Source organism: Xiphophorus hellerii, chromosome 3, assembly GCF_003331165.1.
Source record: "Xiphophorus hellerii strain 12219 chromosome 3, Xiphophorus_hellerii-4.1, whole genome shotgun sequence".
In the NCBI taxonomy this organism is placed as follows: Eukaryota; Metazoa; Chordata; class Actinopteri; order Cyprinodontiformes; family Poeciliidae; genus Xiphophorus; species Xiphophorus hellerii.
In genome coordinates this window covers 14,552,696-14,577,566 of record NC_045674.1, presented here as the reverse complement: position 1 = coordinate 14,577,566, position 24,871 = coordinate 14,552,696, and the positions used below count along the sequence as shown (strand labels likewise).

General features: G+C 39.4%; 1 protein-coding gene across 6 annotated transcripts in view; it reads left to right on the top strand.

Annotated features, from left to right (window-relative positions):
- Window positions 1–390: 390 nt before the first annotated feature.
- Window positions 391–24,871, top strand: part of myh14 (myosin, heavy chain 14, non-muscle) — a 39,781-nt gene continuing 15,300 nt past the window's right edge. For 2 of the 6 annotated variants that reach the window (XM_032557291.1, XM_032557314.1), the window contains exons 1-26: window positions 3,446–3,544; window positions 4,772–4,952; window positions 8,767–8,973; window positions 10,486–10,642; window positions 11,529–11,556; window positions 12,234–12,348; window positions 12,771–12,818; window positions 13,110–13,121; window positions 15,276–15,368; window positions 15,457–15,520; window positions 15,758–15,856; window positions 15,958–16,101; window positions 16,205–16,419; window positions 17,060–17,212; window positions 17,382–17,555; window positions 18,267–18,440; window positions 18,531–18,645; window positions 18,962–19,030; window positions 21,269–21,474; window positions 21,565–21,686; window positions 21,820–21,889; window positions 21,967–22,127; window positions 23,472–23,580; window positions 24,117–24,248; window positions 24,347–24,553; window positions 24,639–24,776. In XM_032557291.1, the coding sequence (XP_032413182.1) occupies window positions 3,540–3,544; window positions 4,772–4,952; window positions 8,767–8,973; window positions 10,486–10,642; window positions 11,529–11,556; window positions 12,234–12,348; window positions 12,771–12,818; window positions 13,110–13,121; window positions 15,276–15,368; window positions 15,457–15,520; window positions 15,758–15,856; window positions 15,958–16,101; window positions 16,205–16,419; window positions 17,060–17,212; window positions 17,382–17,555; window positions 18,267–18,440; window positions 18,531–18,645; window positions 18,962–19,030; window positions 21,269–21,474; window positions 21,565–21,686; window positions 21,820–21,889; window positions 21,967–22,127; window positions 23,472–23,580; window positions 24,117–24,248; window positions 24,347–24,553; window positions 24,639–24,776 (3,198 nt within the window). In that variant the 5' untranslated portion in view covers window positions 3,446–3,539. Of the gene's footprint in view, window positions 568–3,445; window positions 3,545–4,771; window positions 4,953–8,766; window positions 8,974–10,485; window positions 10,643–11,528; window positions 11,557–12,233; window positions 12,349–12,770; window positions 12,819–13,109; window positions 13,122–15,275; window positions 15,369–15,456; window positions 15,521–15,757; window positions 15,857–15,957; window positions 16,102–16,204; window positions 16,420–17,059; window positions 17,213–17,381; window positions 17,556–18,266; window positions 18,441–18,530; window positions 18,646–18,961; window positions 19,031–21,268; window positions 21,475–21,564; window positions 21,687–21,819; window positions 21,890–21,966; window positions 22,128–23,471; window positions 23,581–24,116; window positions 24,249–24,346; window positions 24,554–24,638; window positions 24,777–24,871 lie in introns of those variants that run through there. The other 4 variants (XM_032557307.1, XM_032557298.1, XM_032557310.1 and 1 more) reach the window with 4 other exon arrangements.

Genomic DNA, 24,871 nt, shown 5'->3' with positions numbered 1-24,871 from the left:
GACCTCGATGCCACAGAATGGTAAACAAAGGGCGCGCAAATCCCCCCACTGTAGCGCGAGAGCGCCGCACGGCACCTGCTGCGCTGCTGCTGCAACACTCCGATTGGCTAACTAACGCGTCAGTCAAACATGACCCCGCCTACCGCCTTTCACCATTGGCTGACGGTACAGCCGTTTGTGTCAACGTCAATGTGATTGGTCACCACGCCCGTTAGCTGCCCGTTTTAGGGCGGAGAGCTGCCGCCGCATTCATGAGGCGGGTCTGCGGCTAAACTAAAGGCTTTCATTGGAGTCCTCTCGCTGTTAAACCCGTCTGCTCGCACTTGGTTGGTCCACCACCAGGAAGAAGTTGTTGGGGATTGAAGCCGTCGTCATCGCCCTCAGTGCTCTCCACTTTATTCCCACCGCGGAGAGTGTGCGGCTCCGCTCATAGAGCAATGCGATGATAAAAACCGCATATGCGGTAAGGCTACACACCTACCAGGCAGGGAAATATCCACGAAACAACCTCACTCCGTTTTCTCCTCACACCGCAGCCTTATCCACTACTCACATCGGAACCTGAAGGTGAGACATTTAATTACCTTTACCCTAATCCAACTCGTAAGTAGCCGGGGCAATAACCTTTAACGTCTCATATTTCAGCGTAGCTGGCTAACCTCGCTTGCTTAGTAAATGTGAGCTCAGAGCCTAAACATGAAACATTAAGGCGACTGACGACGTTCATATTGGTTTAAAAATGCCCTCTGTTTCATCTTAGAAACTCGACCTATATATTAATAGGCTGTAGCCACGCTGATTTATTTTCCTAATATATGAATAAAATAATTTACGAGTGAAAATGGGTGATTTTGTCAATTACAAGCTAGAGATGTTTCACGTCTTCCACCCAAGGTGTGGTTCTCTTCCTTAGTTTTGTGTCTCAGTTCTGAATTATGCCGGTTATTTTTAGGCTCCACGCCGCATCCGTGTGTCTCTGCAGCCCGGCCTGTGTCTTTATTTCAGACGCTGGCTTCATCATGTCACCTTTTCTCAGTGTCTGCTTTAAAAAAAAAAAAGAAAAAAAAAAGCAAAAGTCGCCACTTCGCATCAAAGCTGAGAGAGGGGGAAAAAAAGCGTTTCCAGCTTCAACGTCGCCACCTTTAAATATACATGAACAACCTAATAATTACACACCCGCAGAAAGACAGACAGAGAGAGGGAGAGAGAGGAGGTGGACCCCCGCAGTGGATGACCTCAGTTCAAACTCAGGGGGTATTGTCTGTGGGCTGCTTTATTATGGGGTGTTGCTATGGAGGAGAGCAGTCAGGTTTTTGGCAACTCCAGCTGCTGCAGGAGTTTAGCTGTTCAGTCCACGCTGTACTGCGACAGCCTGAGGTCTCTGTCTGTGTGTGAGTGTCCTTTAGGAGGAGGATACGTTGCAACTATATGGCAGATAATGCAAAGTCCTCCACTGTGATTGCTGAGAGAGCACTGATTTGTATTCAGATTATTTAGTGACTCACTTAGGCAGTGCCTTTTCACTTATGATGTCATCAGTGGCTTTGTTTCATTTCCTTATCAAGATATGTTTCTAACAGGCATGGACTGGTAGGAAATTCACACCGCCTGTTATGATAACCTTGGTTAGAAATAAAATTGTAAAAAAAAACAAGATAGCAATTCATGATATTATCTAGTTGCTTTTATTTAAAACAAAAAAAAGCAAGACTTATTCTTAATGTTGCCATTACTCATTAAAGTATTGATTGTTACAGTTATTCATTTATTTTAGTGTTATTGTTATTCAAACACCACAAGCAAAAATCATAAACAAGGCGTGGGCTGGGATGACATTATTACTGTATGATAACCTTGTATAAAATTACTACGGTATAATGGTTTTCACACAAAGGTGTGAGACAGCATGACATGACATTTTTTTTATTGTTTCTTTAATAAAGAGAAACAATTACTCTTGCTGTTATATATAATAAACATAAACATCGCAGTTAAGATAGGTTATCTGTTATGTTTATTATTTGATAAACTGCCTAAAGCAAAAAATAAAAATACCAACAGTATATTTATGAGTTTTAGTTTAAGAGAATGCTAATAGAGTAATACAAGCATATGATGCTAGCTGGTTATCAGTCTAGATGTCTGTTTGAGTGGCCAAATCACTGTCACCTGCTGAGCAGATATATTCCAGTGTTAAATGTAATGGGTTTCCATGCCACGACTGCCCACAAGTTTTGCTATCAGAAATATTTCCAAGCTGCCAAATTTGTGTTTTAGTAGGCGAGGGAAACTGATTGAAAACTTAGTTCAGCCAGCTGACTGACCATGCGCAGCTGGAGAAAACCTCTAATCAAAACAGCTTCACTCAGAGATCAAAATAATTTTTCCCTTGATCAGTTCTATCAGAACCGGAAAACATATATTTTTTCCCCTCTGTTTGTTTTCTGCATCTAAATTAGGATTTATAAATACAGTAGCATAATTTGATTCTCTTTGTTTAATAAAATAAAGTCGAATTAAGATATGGAGCATACTTTAATGCATACATGCTGCCTGTCTTGTAATTCAGTGTCCGTTAGATTCAAACCTGTTCTTATCGAACAAGCTCCAGCACATGTTTTTGTAAATCTTTTATGTGTTAGCAATAAAAAAAAACAACTGAATTAAAAATCATCTGGTCATACGTCAAAGAAAGCTGGAAGTTCATAATCAGTGCAACTTCATGTATTAATAGGATTAAAAAATACCACGAAAGAGTTGCACCAAAAAGCTAAATAACAACCAGAATCTGCCATTTTTAATCCTGTTTAGCCCAAAAGGGTGACGGATTGGTATGTCATTTAAAAATCTGTACTTAAGCTAAGTACTAACAGTGCTAACAATAACACTCCTTGTTGTGGATGTTGTTATTGAAGGAAGACTTGAAGTTTGCTGTTAGGGAGATGTGTCAAGAAGAAATTAGAGGAACCACAAAGGATGCACAAACCTATTTCAATAGAAACATTTTAAATATGCTTCTTTAAAAGAAATATTTTAATAAGAATGATGGGTGACTCCTTTGTTTTCCACACCATAAGTCTCTTGGTTTTTTGTGGCAAGAACTATTCTTCCTTGTAAGCTAGAAAGGTGTAGTAGCTGTTTTTCAGCCATCTGACCTTCAGTGAGCAGCAACAGGTAGAGGAGAGTTCAGTAGTTTCTAACAATAATTTTGTTAAAGGGTTTTTAAAGAAACCTTTGACATATATAATAATACAGCCTATAAACTGACTGAGAGCATTTCTTAATACTTCATAGCTCCATACTGACTGTCTGGGTGGTGCCAGCTCTTTTGTGGACATGTTTGCTCCACGCCCAGTGCTGAATTGGAGTTACAGGTATGGGTTGGGAGTAGAAATATAAAGACGCGGCGGAAAAGAGTCGTACTGAGGCACATAGCAGGAATCAGGCCTGATGACATACCTGCAGAGGCACAGAGATGCCATATTACCTAGCACATTCCTTGTACAAATTTGGACATTAAGCTGCCTGTTGGATCAAAGATGAGGTTTGTCTCATTGCTGTCTTTTGTAGTCCTTGTTTCTCCTTGTTCCTATGAAGCGTGGTTATCCTCATGGTTTATTATCCCTTTCAGATCAAATTTAGTAGATTCTGATAGGAATTTCAAAAGTATTTCAGGATACCGGCCCATAATATAGATCTATAGCACCGGTTCCTGAATGTTTCAGCTTCTGACCTACAAGGAAAACAGACTCGTGACCCAGATTATTGGTTGAGTATGCAAGTATTTTCACTAAGTCAATAAACAGGGGGTACAGTGACAATCAGCGGCAACAGGCAATGAATTACTTTTATACATTTTTTAAGTACCTTTTTTTTTATATTTCTTCATAAGCATGTTTTCCAATGATCCTTTTTGTTATTTCACTTCTCCAGATCTTAAGCTGGCCTACTTGTTTTATCATTTTTTTATGACCTCTTTTGCATATTGACTGCTGGGAGAGATTCCAGGAGCCTGTGATGTTCACTTAAAATATTATATTTTCTGTCCCCAAAGCTTTAACTCCTAAACTCACCCAGTTTTGCATGATAAAGTCTACATTGTCTGCTGTTTCATCTATTATAAGAAGCTTTCCCATTGAACTAATGCTTTGTAGTTGTTGGAATAAATTTAGAAACATCCTGTTGTTGTGCTGCAGTCAGTCTGACTCTGGATCGCCTTCATGTGTCAAAGCTGTAACCACTTTTAGCAACTGTCACCTCCTGTCTCCCAGGACCACCAGCCCTTAAGGCGATTCAGCGTTTTGCCTTTCCAGTATAGCCTTCCATGCATTCCTTTCTAGGGTTTTATCTCTGCTGGGTTCAATGGGTTGTAGTGGAAGGAGGTGCTTTAAACTGGGAGTTTGATTTGTTTTGAACTTTCTCCTCACCATCCCTCCCCCAGCTTTCCTGTCATGTCAGTTTACTCGGTCGATTGATGTGTCTCGCTGTTTCTCCAAGCCTCCTTGCCTCCCTTCTTCCCTCTCCATCCGCAAATCTCCCAGTTTCTCTTCCATTTTCGTCTTCCTCTTGATTTCCCGCATCTCCCATTTAGGCCATCTTCTGTCCAGCCTCGGGTTTAAATGGGCTGCATGTTACGTGCATGCTACCGCAGCTCTTTCTGCACACGTGAGTGCTGAAGCGTGTGATCTCTTGACACAGAATCCCATCAGCGTCTCCGTCCGCTGAACGAAATAGTTTTTAATCTCACTTCTCGTTTCTCGTTTTCTCACAGTGCCAGCAGTACCATGTCCAGGCCAACGGGGGGCGTCGCCAATGATGTCACCCGCTTCCTGTCATCGGGCGTGGGGACGAGTTCTCCCACCGCCAGCTCCTCGATGTTCTCCGCCGCCAGCCAGGCCGACTGGGCTGCCAAGAGGCTGGTGTGGGTGCCGTCGGAGAAGCATGGCTTTGAGGTGAGCTGTCATGGGAACACTCCAACTCCTCAGCCTGTTCTGTTTACCTGAAACATTAAATTTAATCCACGAGCATCATCTGGACCCTGACTCACTGTCTCATTTATTGCATCACCTCTTCAGGTGTTAAAACACGTAGGCCGCTGTGACAGTAAGCCATCATTTCAGGGCTCAGAGCCATTTTATCTTTTTACAACTTGTCCCAACATTCTTTCTTTTCACTGTCTTAAATTTAATCGTCTTGTAAATTATTTGCCCCAAGTCTGTTCCCTCGTCTTACAGGTGTGTCAGACAGGTGACGTAAAGAAACACAGGGTGTGTGTGTGCTTTTGTCTTTATGGTAGGAGCTCTTTAATCCCTGTGACAATGCTCTAGTTTCTACTTCATTCATTATTATTCATATTTTTTCATTCTTTACTGGCACATTAACTATTACATGCACTCAAAAGGCTCTTGATATAAAATTAATGTTTTTCAGTTTCATCAGCATTCATTTGAGGATCTCAGAGAGCATATTTTAGGTTGTGACTCATGAATTCAATGCCCCGTCTCTGAGTGTCCTTCTCTCTGCTGGACTGGTTTCATAAAAAGCTCTATGAATAGAACAATACGCTCCTTCAGCTTCGTGATGTTAAGGAGGCCGTTGCAGACACTGACTTCATTTCACAGTCACGTTCTCAGTGATAAAAAAACAACAAATTACCACACATACTTAGAGGAAAACTCAGAAACATGCACGTCATCATGTAGTTTCATAGCCTTGGCATGCACTTTTCTACCATGCTTTAGAGACACTGACTCATATTTATATGCATTGTGCATTTTAAGTAGCAGAGACAGCAAAGCAATGGTCCTAAGACAAATTCACAGCAAGATCAGAAACAAGAAGAAGGCCCCTCTGCTCTGCAATTGTCCATTGTATCACAAGGAAATGTAGCTGTAATATGCACACAGTGGCTACTTTATCGGGTTCTACTGATCAGCTGCTTGGCAAAACAAATACTGCATCACTCGGCATCATCTCAGTGCATTTAGGTGTCTTGAAGTGATGAAGACGACTTGTTGAAGTTCAACCGATCATGAGAAAGTAACCGTGACTCTGAATGTGACTAAGGCTGAAACAGGAATTAATCATGATGGATCAATTGTTGAAATAATCATTAACTAATTTAGTAATCGAGTAATCACTAACTAGAGCATACAGACTAAAACATGCAATTTGCTAAAATAACAACACACCCAGAAAAGTAATCAAGCCAAATATATACAAATAAATATTTTCTACCTAGAACTTCTCACGTTCCAGGTGATGCATAGTTTTAGCATCACCTGGTTCAAATTCTGTAAAAAATGTCCTTTTAGGTACATTTTACTATTAAATTACTAATTGCTTAATAAAAGAAATAGTCAACAGATGAGGCCTACACTATATTTATGTTAAGTCAAGTATCTTTATACATGTTGACATTAGAAGTATTTTTTTTAGCTGCACATTATCCTTTTGTACAAATGATTGAGTGTACACTACAGCAATATTGTATTTTAGGCAATAGTTTTTATTTTATTTTCTAAAAATTAAATTAATTATTTGTTTATTTGCACTTTATATGTGTTTTAAATAAAATAAGCTTAAGTCTTTAAATGAAAAATATGCGCAGTGTGGCTTATTTTTAAGAATAATTGATAGAATAATGGATTACTAAAATAATCATTAGCTGCAACTCTAAGAATGACATGTATGTTTGGATGGAGTATTTCAGTAAATTATCATCACAGTTCCAGCATGCATGATATTGATATTCCAAAAGATTCATGAAATGCAATAACTCTTATCTAAAATATTCCAAGTGCCACGAATTCACACTTTGAACGTTGATCTGATGTTTACCTTGCTGGATGGAGTCTCACTGCAGCAGATTCCCCATGTCTGACACAGATGACAGTGGCCAAGATGCTAAAGGTCACAGAGAGCATTGAAAATTGATAATGTCATTTTAAAACTGTAACATCGTCCCAATTTGCAGCTGCATGATGCTGTCATGTCAGTACTGACTAGAATGTCTCAATGGCATTTGTTGAATCTATACCATGACAAATTAAGGCAGCTCTGTTTTCAAAAAGTTCTAGTTGGTGTACCTGATAAAGTGGTTGTTGCATATAGGTTCTTATGTTCTGTGAAGATGAAGATTAGAGTGGATTGGATCCCTTTAGGGAAATGTCATAGTATAATCTCATTTTATCATTTCCATATTTGTTAAGGTTTGAAAAAAATTAAACCTGAGCTTGAAAAAATGCGTATATTCCCAAACTCTGATTTTTTTTATTTTCTAAAAGATAAAAATGTAAGTTTCAAAAAAATAAGTTGGTTTTTACACTGATTTATATTTTGATGACATCTTTCATCTGTAATTTGTCACATCCACACTTTCAGCTCATTTATAATTTTGGTTTTGAGTTACAGAGTTGCACAGTGGGAGCACTGTTGCCTTACAAGAAGGTCCTCGGTTCAAATCCTGGCATCCTCCCTGTGCATGTGTGGGTTCTCTCTGGGTACTCCAGCATCCTATCACAGTTTAAAAAACATGACTGTTTGGTTATTGGGGCCTCTAGTGCTTAGATGTGTGTGCATGGTTTTCTTGTCCTGAATGTCTGTGTGTTGTCTTGTGATGGACTGGCGACCTGTCCAGGGTGAACCCCGCCTCTCACCCAAATATATTGTTTTAGATACCAAACAAGACAATAATAATTGTATTTTCTTAAAATATTGTTGCCACATATCACAAACAGTGATTTAAACGGTTGAATGCTTTGCAGATCATAATTATGACCAAACTCAATGTGGTAAATGTTTCTCAAATTTGTCTAAATTGTGATGATTTGAGATAATAAATATATAGGAACCTTTATTACAGTTTGTTTTATAATTCATTTACATTTTGTCTTTATGTTCTAACTAAAACATCTTTTAGCTTATATTTTATCCAAAGCTGAATGACATAAATACAAGTTGCTAAACACTTTAAACTTACTACAAATTCAATGTCTTGTGTGATGTTTTAGGTGTCTCACATTACAATTAGCCATCATCTAATAACCCATCAAGAAAACATGATATTTCGATATTATTGGTGAATAATATCACCGATAACATCAATTTTATCAAATCAAATCAAAATATGCAATTTACTTACTTTTCTTCTTGCACTTACTTTTCAACAGAGATTTGATATGGGATTTGAAATGGAAAAAATGTGTAAAGTTACAAATCATTCAAAAATGAACCATACTCTGGTGTTCTTGAGTGTTCTTTATTAATAGATTTTTGTGAAAATTTGAAATTTGAATCACAAACACTAATTGCTCCCATTACCTTTGTCAAATCTATGAAACATAACCAAAGGCAGCACAGTTTAGCAGTATTTTAGCTCAGACCAAGGGATTTCCATAGATGAAGCAGCTCTTCAGTCCTGTTTGGGCTTTGCTGAATTTCATAAAGGCATTGCTTTTGGAAACTAATAATCCTTTGTAAATAACTTTACTTTTAATATGATGTCTCATCTTTATTTTTGTGCTTTCAAGTGAAACTATGAAGTTTGCTGTCACAGGCAGATAGAAGAGCTGGAAGGTACAAAAAAAGCTGCTAAAATCCCCCCAAAATGTTGGAATATGTCCAGAAAGCCTAAAGAACTACTGATAATACCACCTTTATAATGTTAAAACAGAAAATCGCTCGGTGGAAGAAAAATATTTAAAGTTTTAAAGTAACTTTTGCACTCATCATCTTTGCTCTTATTTTCTACTTAATCTTTTCCAGTCGGCCAGCATTCGGGAGGAGCGCGGTGACGAGGTGGAGGTGGAGCTCACAGACAGCCAGAGGAAGCTGACTCTGTCCAGGGAGGAGGTGCAGCGCATGAACCCGCCGCGCTTCAGTAAGGTGGAGGACATGGCCGACCTCACCTGCCTCAACGAGGCCTCTGTGCTGCACAACCTCAGAGAGCGATACTACTCGGGCCTGATCTACGTGAGTGCATGAATGCTGCTCTGTGACGATTACACCTGATGCACTGGAGCCAGTGACTGTAACCGATGCGACCAGAGAGGAGCAGTAAGGAGTCGGCTTACAGAGACGTTAGGCATAGTAATAGGGATGTCCTCAGTCTCTGTTCCATAACAGTGGCCAAAATGTAGTTAGGAGATATGGGAGATGCAACAAGCCATTCATAAAATATGCATTAAGACAGCATGTGAATTTAAAGCAGAGTAATAATAAATTAATGTTATTAGATGTTGAAGTTCCTTTTAATGTCATGAATAATTCAGAAACAGTTTGGAGATAACTGATGAGCAGACAGATTATTGATGTCACTTAGTGAGGTGTGTAACAGTATGAGATAAGATACAATAGTGTGTATCAATCCTTTATGACTTTCACTGCAACTGGAATGCATTATGAAAACATTACTGGCACTGATCTATCTCAAACTCACAGGCTGAACTTACTTCCTTATTTGTCAGGAATCATCTCATTAAAGCATTGAACTCAGTCATTCATGGATTGCCTTACAAAAGTAGTTATAATTTGAACTTTGTCACAATTTTTTCACATTATAGATAAGGACTTCAGTATATATTTTGGGTGGATTGTATGTGTTAAATCAACACAGTAGTTCAGCTGCTGCAGCTGGAACATGAATCTTTTGACAAGTTTGTAGTCTTTTGCAGCCTCCAAAAGATTTTTCTCCAGGATTGTTCTGTATTTAACTCAGTCCATCTCTGCAATCTGTGTTGACCAACCTCCTTATTCCTGGCGAAGGAAATTATCATTACAGCATGATGCTGTCATCACCATGCTTCCCAGTGGGGATGGCATATTCAGGTTGTAGTTCAGTGTTAACCCCAGAAGTTCAGTTTTGGACTCAGTTGTTCACTATTTACTTATTAGGTGACTTTCAAAGACAGTTGGTTGTACTGTATTTCATCAGAGGGATTAGAGTTAATTGGCATATTTTTTTTTTTTACTTCACATCAACACTATGTTGGTCTGTCACATAAACGTCCAATAAAGGTTTGTGGGAAAATATTTAGTTTCATAAGATCTTTTGCAAGGCACTGCATGTTGAGCAATGTGTATCACAGATTGAAAGTAATTGCTTAATGTGATAGTTTTGAACTTAATGCTTGTGAACTAGTGACCAAACTGGTAGGAGATGCTGAGCGTCTCATGTTGGGAGCGGAATGTTTCCTCCTGGACAGTTCTCGTGGTTTGATAATATAAAAGCTGAAAGCTGGAGGGAATAAGCCAAATAACATTTCTTCACTGAAAGAGTGACTTTTCAGGAACAAAATTATTTGTTTGCTTTCCATGTAAGGCAAATTTCCTGGCAGAAACTCAACATGCTATATTTCTAAGTTTTTCTCTTTATTTAGCAAATGTTGTCTTGCTCAAACTTTTATGTTTGAGTAACGTAAACTAGACATTTCTCTGGGTTTAACATGCAGCCAGCATAACCCTCTCTGTCCTGTCGTCTTTCAGACGTATTCAGGGCTGTTCTGTGTGGTGGTGAACCCCTACAAAAACCTGCCCATCTACACAGAGTCCATCGTGGAGATGTATCGCGGCAAAAAGCGCCATGAGATGCCCCCACACATCTATGCCATATCCGAGGCGGCCTACCGCAGCATGCTTCAAGGTAATCAACACACTGCATGACCTGTGGCTGACTCCTCGCTCCGTTTTGTTGCACGATATCCTCCGTGATCTTTGATCGCTTGGCCTCGATATGAATGCTATTTCAAGGCGTGGTTGATTCTTGACTTGTGGTTTGTTATCAAGACCTCTTAAAATGTAAAATAAACATGAGAGGATTTTCACGACTGCAGTGTTGAAGTGCAACACACTCACCTTTAAAAACCTGGATGCTGTGATTTGATTGTACATTTGATGTGGTGAGCGTTTTGTAACTCTACACGACTGGCTTTTTTTTTCCCCCCCCTGCCCTGCTTGTCATGTTGATTTTATGAAACGAGACGGAGAGAAATCCCAGCAATCGCTCAAAAGCAGTTAAGGGTTTATTGTGCAATGCCTCTGCGTGCCTAGTTGACATAATGGGACAGGACTGATGAGGCTCTGAGGCTTCAGCAGTTGCCCTCCCTGAGGGGGTCGGGGATGGCAACAGCTGTAGGTGTGTTACTACAGAGTTTAAACCTGTAGGACCAGTATGAATTCCTGCTAACTGAACGCGTGAGAATCTGCAAAAACAAACAGCTCCGACTTCGCAAACGGTGTCCACCCACTGACTGCCAGTGCTGAGTGCGATACGGCTGCCTGGAGAGACCAGTTGAGCTGGTGAGCGGTTTGTCTCTCCCAGAGCTGTCATGTTAATGAGTGACTGGAACCAGAGTCACTCATTGGTTCCAGTATTCTTAAATACAGAAACATCTGCTCAAAATCAGAAAGTGAAAGAAGTGCAAAATATTTAGTTTTTAATGTCTATGTAAATTCATCCTCAGATAGTTCATAAAATATGACTTGTTTTTTCATGTTGCTGTTTATTTAACTGTGCTTCTCTTTCACAGACAGAGAAGATCAGTCAATCCTTTGCACGTGAGTAACCTTCAATCAGCCTCCAGCATGTCTCTCTGTGTTAAATCTCATTTGCCAAAATAAGGAGCATGCCTCTCGTCCTCTGACTATCAGCATGGGAGTGTCTGTCTCATGTCGTATTTGGATTTGACTCCTTCAAAATCTGGACCATACATTTCTAATTATTTTCACTCAAGCTACACACAGGCATTATATCTGAAGCAGCTGTTCTTTTTCCTTCAGAATGTACTGTAACTTTAGTTTTGTAAAATCTTTGTCATAAATCAAAAAGAAGTGAAGAAAAAATCACAAGTTTAACCTGAGGCATGTCATGTGATTTTAACTCTGAACTTCTCACTTGTCTGTCTTCATTCCTTACGTCCATGTTTCCCTGCCATAATCTTCCTGTCATTGTCAGATCCCTCAGTCTGCTGCCCCTTGATCTTTTTTCTGTCTCTGCTTCCTTCAGTCAGTAGAGACAGATTGTATCCTCCTCCTGCTTTCTGTTCAGACCTGTGATTTATCACACTCTGCATGACCTCTGTGTTTGTTGTTTTGTTAGGTCGCTTGTTCCTTTGTATTCTGTTGCTCCAAAGTTATACACCATTCATACTTCAGGCTGTATGTTTAGGAATTAGCCAACAGTGGTATTTGCTGTGTATGTTCCTTATACATGCATGTGTGTGTTTGTGTTGCAGAGGTGAATCTGGAGCTGGGAAAACAGAAAACACCAAGAAAGTCATCCAGTATTTGGCTCATGTTGCCTCGTCTCATAAAGGTGGCACTTTGGGTAGAAACAAGGAAGCCGTGCAGGTACGTTACCATAGAGACAGCCCATCCTACAGCAGGGATTGGGATTTGGGTTTAGTTAGGGATTCCAATAATGATCATTCAAAAACGCTTCAGTCTACAACTTGGGATTGTATCAAGGTCCTTCCATAATTTTTTTTTTCTGAATATGCGTCAAATCTGAATATAAAAGCACTATTACAGAATACTGCTGTTTGATGCAAAAGATTCAGAAATTGTCTTAAATAATCCAAAATTGTTTGATATCCACTTTTTCTCAGACCTCAAGCTGATTAAATCAGGTTATATTTATAGATCGCTCTGAGTGGGAGTTCGTCTTTTTTCTGCATTTCCTTTTCAATATTTCCTACCCTCGTTCCTTCTTGCGCTGGTTTTCTTTATTTTCTTATCCCTCCTCTTTCTTCCTTTCTTGCCTCCATGTTCAGATGGATGGTTCTCGGTCCCTAACGAGAGGCAGCACTCTGGTGAACAGGGTGAGTTATCTCTGTCCTGCTGCCATTTTATGTCTTTTCTTCTTTCTGTCCTATTTTCTGCTTAATGAACCCCACAATGAGTCCAACTAACTTAAAACATGTTAATGCCACTACCAATGTTGGTCCTTATTAACAGGGTAGCTTTCTTCTGTGTATTTTTTACCTGTTTCTGTTGTTTTGATTGTTGTCTTATTTGTCTTTTTTTGTTTGTTTGTTTATCCCATCCACACTTTTACCCATCCATGAATGTTCTCTCCTTATTACACCTCATTTGTTTCCACAATTCACCAGAGTATGCAATATGTGAGTATAAACATATTCAGCTAATTTTCTCTTGGGAAAATCACTTTCTGTACCTGATCTGAATCTTAAACAAAATGAAAATCATGTTTTGTGGATTTTTACTTTTTCCTGACTTTTACCTGGTCTTCTAGATTGCCATATATTTTTACAATCTTCCTTTTAATGGGGTTTTTGTTTGGTTTTACATTTGCTTCCTAAAGCCTTGTGTACGTGTTGGGCTGAGCTTTTTCTGCTGAAGGTTTTCATGACTTTTAGAGCTGCACAGCATGTGTGAAAGAGTGTGGATTTGGGTGTGTGAATAGGTGTGGGTGAGATGCACATACCTCCATATTATGTTTGCTCTGTTTTCTCAGTGTTTTTCTGCCTTTGATGTTGATTGGTCTGCACATCCTGAGTATCTTTAAAGCATAAGCGCTCTGTGCAGCAAGGCTCTTTTAATTAATTCCCATCTTTTGCTGCTGCATCAACGGCTGCTGCTGCATTGGCAACACAACTGCAGTAATGCATTGCAGCTTGTTTGAATCTTCCAGAATTCAGCTTCTGTTTCAAAGCTTCAGCCAAATCGCTCTTCTCAATCTTTTAGGTTGTCAAACTTCAGTCCTCGAGGGCCAGAGTCCTGAAAGGTTTAGATGTGTCTCTGCTTCCAAACACCTGAATTAGATAATTAGGGGTTTTGCTGGAGTCTATAGTTTTTGCTTCAGCCATTTGATTCAGGTGTGTTGAATCAGTAACATCCAGAACCTGCTTGGCACTGGCCCTTGAGAAATGGAGTCTTCCCCCTGATCAAGCTTGATAAATGCTCTTTTTCTTGATCGCTAATTAAATTAAGAGCAGTACATGCTTTTGGTTTGAGAATCATTTGTTGTTTTGTTTCAAAGTGATTTGGATTTGATGCCATTTTCTTTGCAAAATGCATCAGTTTGTGTCTTTGTGCCATAGCTATTTTTTGTTAGCCTCACAAATTAGTACAGTGCCTTGCAGTATTCTTCCCCAAGAGCCTTTTCACATTTTGTCATATTACAACCACAAACATTTAGTGTATTCCATTGGCATTTTATGTAATAGATCAACACAAAGTGATGCATACATTGTGTGAAAGTGAAAGGAAAATGACACATGGTTTTTAAAACTCATGCATTTTTTTTTTTTTTTTTTTACCCCTCCAGAGGGTCTTTTTGTGGGCTCTAGTGTCCCTTATGTGACAGTAGACTGACAGGAAACGGGGAAGGAGAGGGGGGAAGACATGCGGCAAATGTCGTCGGTCCGGGAGTCGAACCCGCGACGGCCTTGTCGAGGACTCAAGGCCTCCAAATACGGGTCGCGCCAACCGCTACGCCACCACGGCATGCCCAAAACTCATGCATTTTTATTCAGCCCTCTTTACTGTTATTCCCCTCAAGAGCAAACCTATCAAGATGTAGCCATTCTCTTTAACTGCTTTTCAGCAGTGTTCCAACATTTTAGCATCTCACACAGCACTGTTTAATCCATAACCAAAAATCAAATCCAGCTGCAAAAATCCACACCCCAGGTGGGAGAATCTGTAAATAAGACAAGTAAAATGTTTGCCAAACTGTCTGTCTGGTGGATAACTAGCCCTGAACGCACCAACCCAACAGTGAAACATGCAAATAGGAATATCATGTTTATGTTCAGCAGTGATACAAAAGATGGTCAGAGTTGGTGAGAAGATGAACAGGATGTAGATTTACCTTCCAGCACCACACTGTAGCGGCGTGGTTAAGATTATTTGATTGTTAGAATTGTCCAGTCAAAGTAAAATCTAAATTCATTTAATATTTTTCAGAGAAGAATGGGCAGAAATTTAGATTTCTACAAAGTTTTGATACAGGGGCCTAAATACAAATGCACACCACACTTTTCAGATTTGAATGAGTAAAAATAAAATGTAAGCATACCAATCATTTTCCTTCTCCTTCACATTTATGTGCAACTTTGTTTTCTTTTATTTTACAAAATATGTGTTTTGTCTTTGTAACACAAGAAGATGTAAACAAATCAAGTCATAGGAATACTTTTGAAAGGCACTGTTGTTTAAATTTTTCATTTACAGTGGAAATGCTCCACAGGAGCTACTATGTTGGGTTTTTTTTTGCTGCTTTGAAGCTGATTAGATCTGTCCGTGTTTCCCAGGGTGAGCTGGAGAGACAGTTACTGCAGGCCAACCCCATACTGGAGGCCTTTGGAAACGCTAAGACTGTTAAGAACGACAACTCCTCTAGATTTGTAAGATCTGCCTTTGGACAAACAGGAAATGTTGCACCATTGGCATTCATCTCAAAACTTCTCTAACCTGCCCTATCGTCTCTTTCAGGGTAAATTCATCCGCATTAATTTTGACGTGGCAGGGTATATTGTCGGTGCCAACATTGAGACCTGTATCCTGACTTGTTTTGGATGTAAAATCGAAATACATTGCTTTATGTAACACAGCTGTATATGCATGAAGGTTTGTAGAATCTCGATTTTGTTGGTTGTTACAACAAGCAGATTATAAGTGGGTTTTTTTGTTGTTTTTTTTTGTTTTGTAAGATTCAGATTATTGTCTAGTATAGAAAATCCTATAATTGCAACCCTGTTTTTCGCTGTTGGTGTCCCTAACAATAAAAATGTAGACCTCCTTGAAAAGTCTCGGGCCACCCGTCAGGCCAAGGATGAGAGGACCTTTCACATATTTTACCAGTTGCTATGTGGAGCTTCTGAAGAAACTAGAGGTGAGGAAAATGTGCAAAGCTGCTAAATATAAGAGCCAGTTTTGTTTAATTTAAATTATTTCATTTTTGGAATTGAGTCTCCATTCTTTTTTGTTTCTCAGCGGACTTGCTTCTTGGAAGTGCGGATGACTATCGTTTCCTAAGCGGAGGCTCCATCCCTGTTCCTGGTCAGAGCGATGCAGAGAATTTCACACAGACCATGGACTCTGTGGCAATAATGGGCTTCACCCCAGAGGAGTCAGTGTGTAAGAAAGAGCCTGACAGAGAGCAGGGGTAGAAAATGTTTTATCTTGTTTGATTGCATTTGTAAATCCTTCCTGCTCTCTCTGCTGTATCCCCCTCCTCCAGCCATGCTGAAGGTGATCTCTGCCGTGCTCCAGTTTGGAAACATTTCCTTCACGAAGGAGAAGAACCACGATCAGGCCTCCATGCCTGACAACACGGCTGCTCAGAAGCTGTGCCATCTGCTAGGCATCAACATAATGGAGTTCACCCGCGCCATCCTCACACCGAAGATCAAAGTTGGGAGAGAATACGTGCAAAAAGCTCAGACAAAAGAACAGGTGAGATTTTAAATGATACTTGATAATAGTGTGAAATGGAAGAAAAATGATACATGGTTTTTTGAATTAACCAGTTGTTTATTTTATGTATGTTTTTACCCCAGTCAATGTTCTGCATGTTTTAAATGTGTTGCTGCTTCAACACAATCCTGAATCAGCTTCTCAGTGTATCATCAAGCTCTGCAGGAGCCCATTTATGGAAAGCATTTGTTAACTCCAGTTTTCAAGTCTTGCCTCAGATTCTCAGTTAAATTTAGCTCTACACTTTGGGCCATTTGAACACATGGATATGCTCTTACAAAACATCCTATTGTAGCTCGTGCTGCATGTTTAGGGTGAGTGTGTCCTGCTGCAAGGTGAACATCTGCCTCAGTTTCAATCTAGTAGATTATTCTCCAGCACTGTCCTCTATTTACTTCAAACCATTTTCCCATTAACCCAGACCAGCCCATGACAATGTTTGGCACATTTCATTTTTGCATGTTGGCAAAAAAGTTCACATGAGCAATGGGTTCCCAACCTTTATGCTGTGCTTTCTTGTTCTTCATGACTTTGTGTTGGTCTACCACACAAAATCCAGATAAACAAAATTTTTTTGCATCATTACAATATAATGAATCATATATGTTTCTTGTTCTAGGCTGACTTTGCCATTGAAGCGCTGGCGAAAGCAACATATGAGCGTCTGTTCAGGTGGCTGGTCCACAGGATCAACAGAGCCCTGGACCGCAGACAGAGACAAGGAGCGTCCTTCATTGGCATCCTCGATATAGCCGGATTTGAGATCTTCCAGGTAAATTCATGTGATGATGCAGAAATGTCGAAGGAGGATGTCAGATTTTTCTAGCATTGATTCTGATTGTAGATGGGAGGATTACAAGCAACCATTTTTGTTATAATTATACTATGATGGACAGGTTTTGAATGATATCTCATGAATCCTTGTTTTGTTTCCTATGCAGCTGAACTCCTTTGAGCAGCTTTGCATCAACTACACCAACGAGAAGCTGCAGCAGCTCTTCAACCACACCATGTTCATCCTGGAGCAGGAGGAGTACCAGAGAGAGGGCATCGAGTGGAACTTCATTGACTTCGGCCTCGACCTGCAGCCCTGCATTGACCTCATTGAGAGACCAGTGCGTAGCACACCCCAAATTATATTTGTTTTTACGAAAAATACTTGCAGCACGAAGCATAAAGTTATCAACAACTCTTTGAACAATTTTGAATTCATTAGTTACAAAATTTAATTTCCTTGTGGGATCTACTGATCCCACAATTTGAGTAAACCCATATTTAATACTTAGCCTATCAATATTCCATCTATTTAATTTTAATTACACCAGATGAACAGTCGTTTCTTTAAATTTTACCTAAAACCAAGACTAGCGTCAATAACAAAAACACCAACAATAATTGAGTAATATTAATCTTATATATTTTATCCAGTGATAATCATATGTTTATATAATACTTTGAACAGTCTTGTCTAAGTTCAATATTCAAATTATTCCAGTTTGACTTCACTTACTAACACAAAATTTATTTCTAGGAGTTCTGAATTTGCATATTTTAAACTGTGATTTTCCCCTTAACTTATAAATTTGCTCCTTAGTCTGAAACAATTTTTGAATATTTTCCGGTGATTGTTTTATTGTTGGCTTTGTAAAGTATTAGAGCTGTCTGTAGTTTCACTACATTACTGAATTGTAATAATTTATATTTTAGTGTTTTGTAGATGTGCCACCTTATAGGTTATATTTATTGCTCTTTTTTGTTGCTGCAAATGATGTATGTTTCCAGATAAAGTTAAGCAAGATTATCTTATTTATGCTTTAATTTGTCAGGCTCACCCACCTGGCGTTCTGGCACTGCTGGATGAAGAGTGCTGGTTTCCCCGGGCAACGGACCGCACATTTGTGGAAAAGCTCTGTTCTGAACAAGGCAACCATTCAAAGTTCTACAAATCAAAGCAGCCACGTGGAGAAGCTGACTTCTCCATAATTCACTATGCAGGAAAGGTATATATTCTTTTTTCTTGTCCATATTTTATATCTTCATTTCTGCTCCTTCACACTTGTTCTGCCACCGTGTGGCGTCCTGATCTGCAGGTGGACTACAAGGCAAATGATTGGTTAATAAAGAACATGGATCCTTTGAACGACAATGTGGCGTCTCTTCTTCATCAGTCGTCGGATCATTTTGTGTCTGAACTCTGGAAGGAGGGTGAGACTAAACACTGTATAGAGCTTTGAGATTGTGGATTTCTGTAATTCTTTTTGTAATACAATAACAGAAAAATACTTTCATCGCCAGTCAGCCAATCACGTTTCAATTATTTTTCTGGTGAACAATGTATTAACTTTACTCCACTTCTCTTTACTCTTTTTGTGTTTCCTCTTGTGCTCCTTCTCCTTCTCGTCCTCTACCTGTTTGCTCTTCGGCCGTTTCCTCCTCTTCTGTTCCCTCTGCGCTACTTTGGTGCTCACTTCTTCCCATCCTTCTGGTTTCGCCTCCAATGCTGTCCTGCTTCCTGCATCAGATATTCAAACTCTTCCTCGTGTGTACTTCTTTGACTCCTATGCCACTCTACAGACTAATGGCTCCGACAGTAGGTTTTATTTTTACCTCTTCTCCCCCAGTTTGTGTCGTTTTCTGGCTGCCCAGTTTGTGAGTGTGGTGTAAGGTTTATCGATTTTTTTCCCCGTCTTTTTCTTGTCAATATTAGTTTAGCTAGTGTGTGTGTGTGCAGTGGCTTTCAAGAATGTACACACCCCTGATTCGTTCCAGGTTTTTGAGTCTTAAGATGTTTGTCAGTATTAAACCATTTTCATTTTTTTCTACCTTTGTTGGGGCATATATCCTGCACACTCCAACTGAAATGAAGATAAGCCTGTTAGAAGGAAAATTTTAAAAAGTACAAAAGCTGCAGTGAAGTGTTTTCTTAAGTACGCATAACCTTTTAATAGATATAAAAAATTTTATACCACTTAAAAGAATAACTTATCTGCTTTTCTTAACATTCCATTAGAAAATAATGTCTCAAAAAATATTTGCACCCTTTTCAATAATAATTGTAAAAATCTTTGGTTGCATTACATCGATTAAACCCCTTGTTATAACAGCTGGTTTTTGCAGGTTTATGCTAGTATTTTGAGGATTTGAGGTTGGAAGGTTTTCTTTCTATCATCCTAATCTTTAGCTCCTTTAACAGATCTCTATCAGATCAAGTCAATAAAGGAAATATTAGTGAAATGAAAAGATTATCTAGCACCTAACTGTCGTGGGTGTCAATAATTTTAAATGTTTATAAATCTCCTGACCGTTTTACAAAGAAATTGATTTAATCATTGGCAACCTCCCCCTTTTATTCCCCTGGATTAAGTAGGTAAATTTGACAAAGAAGTCTGAACTTTAGTTCAAGTTCATTCGATTCACTTTAATTAGTGGCAGGTCTGAACTCGTGAAGACTGAACGTGAAATTAAAACCGTTTAAAGGTGTGAACATTTAACCATTCGATTTCCCACTCATTGATTTGTGGAGTTTTCAGTTGAATTGGGCAGGAAAAATGTTTCATTAGAGGTGGAAGAAGTTTGTAAAAATTTCTCAAAAATCTGGATATTTAACAACAATGTGTACATTTTTTTAGAGCTGTAAATCTAGCATTTGGCTTTTAGTATCTTTGCTGTGATTGTGGGATGACGCCTTTGCGTTTGTACTGACGTTTGTTCTCCTGCCTGTGGAAGTAGAAGAGTGACAATATGTCTACAACTCGTAGCTTTTATTAAATTAATTTACCATTAGGCTGAAGGCAAAAGTGATGCTTTCATTGTTTTCACATTCAGACAGCAAAAACCTGAATTTACTCTGGCGAGACGTCGTGTTGCAAATAGATCTGATTTTCTTTCCCCGTTTTCACATTTAAATCAGTGGTTCTCTAAATTTCTACTTTTAACCCTTAAATAAATAACAAGTAAATACATTTCATGATTATTGTCCATTTATGGCATGTTGTTTTCGTTTTTTTAATTAATTCACTTAGGGATCCTGAGAATCACTAATTGAAATGTTTTATTGGTCTGATTGTTGGTATTTTGTTTGTTTGGAAAGTTTAGATCAGTATGAAATAGTTTTGCTGTTATTGTATCTGATAGTACAGAGAATACTTTCTGCTCCAGATTAAATGATTTCTCTTTCAATCTGGACCAAGATGATGATTTTTTTTTTTTTTTTTTAGATTTGTGAAAAAATCTGATTCTTTCCTAAATTACTGGGTATGTTTAATAATTAACAAAAAGACACTAATTAGTTGCTAAGTATTAAGAGTTTCTACATTCCTCATTGTTGCCTGTGGAGACTTTCACAGTCAGGTCAAAACCAGAATAAATCACTTTTAAGCAGACGTGCCATGCCTGTCTGAACAAGTCCAAAGCTAACAGGTTAAGCTTGACAGGCTGTATTAATGTCTGTGTGTCTTTCACCAACTGCTGTTGATACTGGCTTTGGATCGATTTCAGCTACAAATCCACAGAATTTCACTATTTGTGTCAACAGCAGCCTGTCCTGGCTTTGTTACACTAATGTGTGTTATGAAACGTTTACAGCGCCTTCCAAGCCTGTTTGCGTCCTCTTGCTAAAAATGTGTAAAAAGCTTTAATGTAAATTAATAGTTTATAACAGCAACATAAACGCATTCTGAAAATTTTATAAAATCTAATTCTTAATTTTTGGTCATTGGTTCACTGATAAAAATCCAACATTATGAATTGTGCCAGTAAATGTCAATGGAACTGGATTGCGGCAGCTAATTTCTGGAAAACTGAGACTCGGCTTTCTGCTCACATCCAGTCGACAGGATTGTGGGTCTGGACCAGGTGTCAACAGGAGAGAGCAGCGGATCCGTTCCGTTTGGAGCCGCTGGGCTGAAGACGAAGAAGGGGATGTTTCGGACCGTTGGTCAGCTCTACAAAGAGTCCCTGACCAAGCTGATGGCCACGCTCAGGAACACCAACCCCAACTTCCTGCGGTGTATTATCCCCAACCACGAGAAGAGGGTGAGACCTCCAGCTCCAGACCAGGCAGACAAAAGATGAGAGCAAGGAAAAATATCTGACTTTTCTTCTTCCTGCCTTATGTCTCCGCAGGCTGGTAAACTGGCACCGCACCTCGTTTTGGACCAGCTGAGGTGTAACGGCGTTCTGGAAGGAATCCGTATCTGCAGACAGGGTTTCCCCAACCGCATCCCATTCCAGGAGTTCAGACAGAGGTGTGGATTTATAACTCTGTGCTCCATACGTTTTTAATCAACAAATTAAAAGCATTTCATTGCCATCTGTCACTCTTCCTCTCTCTCATCGTCATTGTTTCTCTTGGACAAACATTTTCACATTTGTCTCCAGATACGAGATTCTTACTCCCAACGCTATCCCTCGCACCTTCATGGACGGCAAACAGGCATCAGAGCTGATGGTAAGAGACATTTTACACACCAGAACCTCACAGGGAAATGTGGGACAAGCTGACTGATGACTGCTGTTATCATTCAGATCAATGCTTTGGAGCTGGATCCCAATCTGTACAGGGTGGGGCAGAGTAAAGTCTTCTTCAGAGCCGGAGTCCTGGCTCACCTGGAGGAGGAGAGAGACCTGAAGATCACAGACACCATCATACGCTTCCAGAGCGCCTCCAGAGGGTTTCTAGCTCGCAAGTAAGGCTTTACCAAGCTGTACAAAAAGAAGAGAGAGATTTTAAGATGATTAATGAATCTGATTTGGCTAAAAAATATTTAATCTTGTGTGCAAAACTAAAAGAAATTACTCACAACACAACCAAACTGGTCCCTTAAATGATGACTTTGATTCCTTGTGGATGTTGATTTATTTTATTTTTTACCATACTATATGCCACAGACAGTTTACTGGATATATTAATATTACAGAATATAGTCATTAATTTCACATACGGCTGGGTGAAATGGCTTGAAAGTTAAATCTCAGATTTTTTCACATCAGATCCGATTTCCAATTTTTTTGCCCGACTTTTCTAAAGAATAAATATTTTCTAAAAGTGGCTTTTGTTTCAGTAATCCCTTCTGTGAGTTGTATGACATAGTATTAGGGCCAGGCTATGAGAATTGTTGCTTAATTATGAGGATATAGTCTACCACCAGAAAAGCATCTCAAAATGACCAGAAAAAAAATTGTTTTAATGAGATAAAAAATCAGATTATTAAATTATTTTGCTTTTTTTTGATCACCTAAAATTTCGATTTCATTCTCCTAATATTAACACTTTATTCTTGTAATGTTAACAGTTTATTCTCATATTATTTTTGCTTTACTGTCATATGACTTTATCCTCATATTACTACGAGTGTATTCTTGTAACTTTATGAATTTAAAGAAAACAACAAAAAAAACAACTGACCATTATATTTTAATGTAGAGTTGACCTGAATTCAAAATCCAAACAAAAAGAAGTTATTAAAACACTTTTCAAACAAGATGGCGTCCTTGGGCATGAAATATGGAAACTCAAAGAATTGGTGAAAAAAATCCATATTCAGTCTTCAAAAAAAAAAAAAAATTCAGTTAATCTAGTTTCATGTGTGAATATAAAGCTGATTTAATGTGCTTTCCCCAAACTGGAGCGCCTCACCAAACCTGGGAAATAATTAAGTCAGGTTTCTGTTTGTCAGAACCTGAATGTGGTCTGTTGCGTTGCAGCAAGAACGTTGTGGGTTCAAATCCCGCCTGGGGATTTTCCACATAGAGTTTGCGTGTAAAAACCTGTAAAAATCTCGCTTGATTAACTTTTCACCTGACTACAATCAGCTTTTTCTCGTAAATGTGAGATTAACACGTCAACATTAAGTAAATATTTGTCAGGAGGCGTGGTGGAGCACAGGCCAAAACATTTAGTCAGCTGTTGACTAATGGGCATTTTAAACGTCTAATAGTGTGATTTATGCTGCATCTCTGGACTGATGGATGAGGGCAGCCTCTCTATGATGAGTTTTGTGGCTGACTCTAGCTGTTTGTTTTTGTTTCAGGGCCTTTATGAAGAAGCAGCAGCAGCTGAGCGCTGTGAGGGTGATGCAGAGGAACTGTGCCGCGTACCTTAAACTCAGGAACTGGCAGTGGTGGCGGCTGTTTACAAAGGTGCACACAGATCACAGTTCTGACACAAGGCATTCAGAACACACCGCCTTTTACTCTGATTGTTATTAGATAATGCCATATTTCACTGCATCTTACTAAACCTGCTTATTTGAATGTTAAATTTTTTACCTTGTAAAAAATGTTTGCTGTAAATCCACAAATACACTGAGGACTTCTGCTGTAGATTACCTTCTTTTCTTCTGCAAAAAGTTTATGATAAAATGACAGGTTTGGATTGCATCTTTGTCTGTTTGTGCAACCAACCGTACAGCACCCTATGATCATTTTTACAGTGAAATTAACTAAATGAAAGCAATATTAGGTCTGTTTTTGAAGAAGCTTTATGGGAGCACACATGGTTTGTTTTGATGTCCACATTCTCATGTCACATGCAAAATGTTAATAGATGATCGATGGAAGGGTGGGAAGGGTGGATCGATGGAAGGGTACTGTAATTATAAAAATACAGTAATGGGAAGTACTGTCAAAAATCTGGAGTTTGACTCAAGTTGTGGTTTGTGTTTTGTGGCCACCAGGTGAAGCCATTACTGCAGGTGACCCGACAAGATGAGGAGATCCAGGCCAGAGAGTCGGAGCTCCACAAGGCCAAGGAGAACCTCACCCGAGTGGAGCAGGATTACACTGAGCTGGACAGGAAGCACACTCAGGTACAAACAGACCTCCTCTTTGTTTCTCTTCTGTTCTGAAACTTTACTTTCCACTGTGACTCACTCCTCACTCATCACTCATACTCCCACTCCTCTAGCTGATAGAGGAAAAGGCGGTGCTGGCCGACCAGCTGCAGGCAGAGGCAGAGCTTTTTGCAGAGGCGGAGGAGATGCGGGCCAGGTTAGCCAGCCGGAAACAGGAGCTGGAGGAGGTTCTGAGTGAAATGGAGAGCCGGCTGGTGGAGGAGGAGGAGAGGGGAGCGCAGCTGGCCAACGAGAAGAAGAGAATGCAGCAGAATGTACAGGTAATAGACGTGCAATTACAAACCTTTGAAGAAACAATCAGTGGATGCTGGACAGGATGATTACATAGACTTGGTGTTTGTTCAGGACCTGGAGGAGCAGCTAGAGGAGGAGGAAAGTGCCAGACAGCGCCTCCTGCTGGAGAAGGTTACCTTGGAGACCAAAGTGAAGAGTCTGGAGGCAGACCTCCTGACTGCCGTGGAGCAGAGAGACCGACTCAGCAAGGTCAGCTTTCACATTACACTAGAGGTTATGAACTTAGCACATTTAAGATGTCCGTCTCAACTTAAACAATAAGTTAATAAAAACTTTAAAGGGGA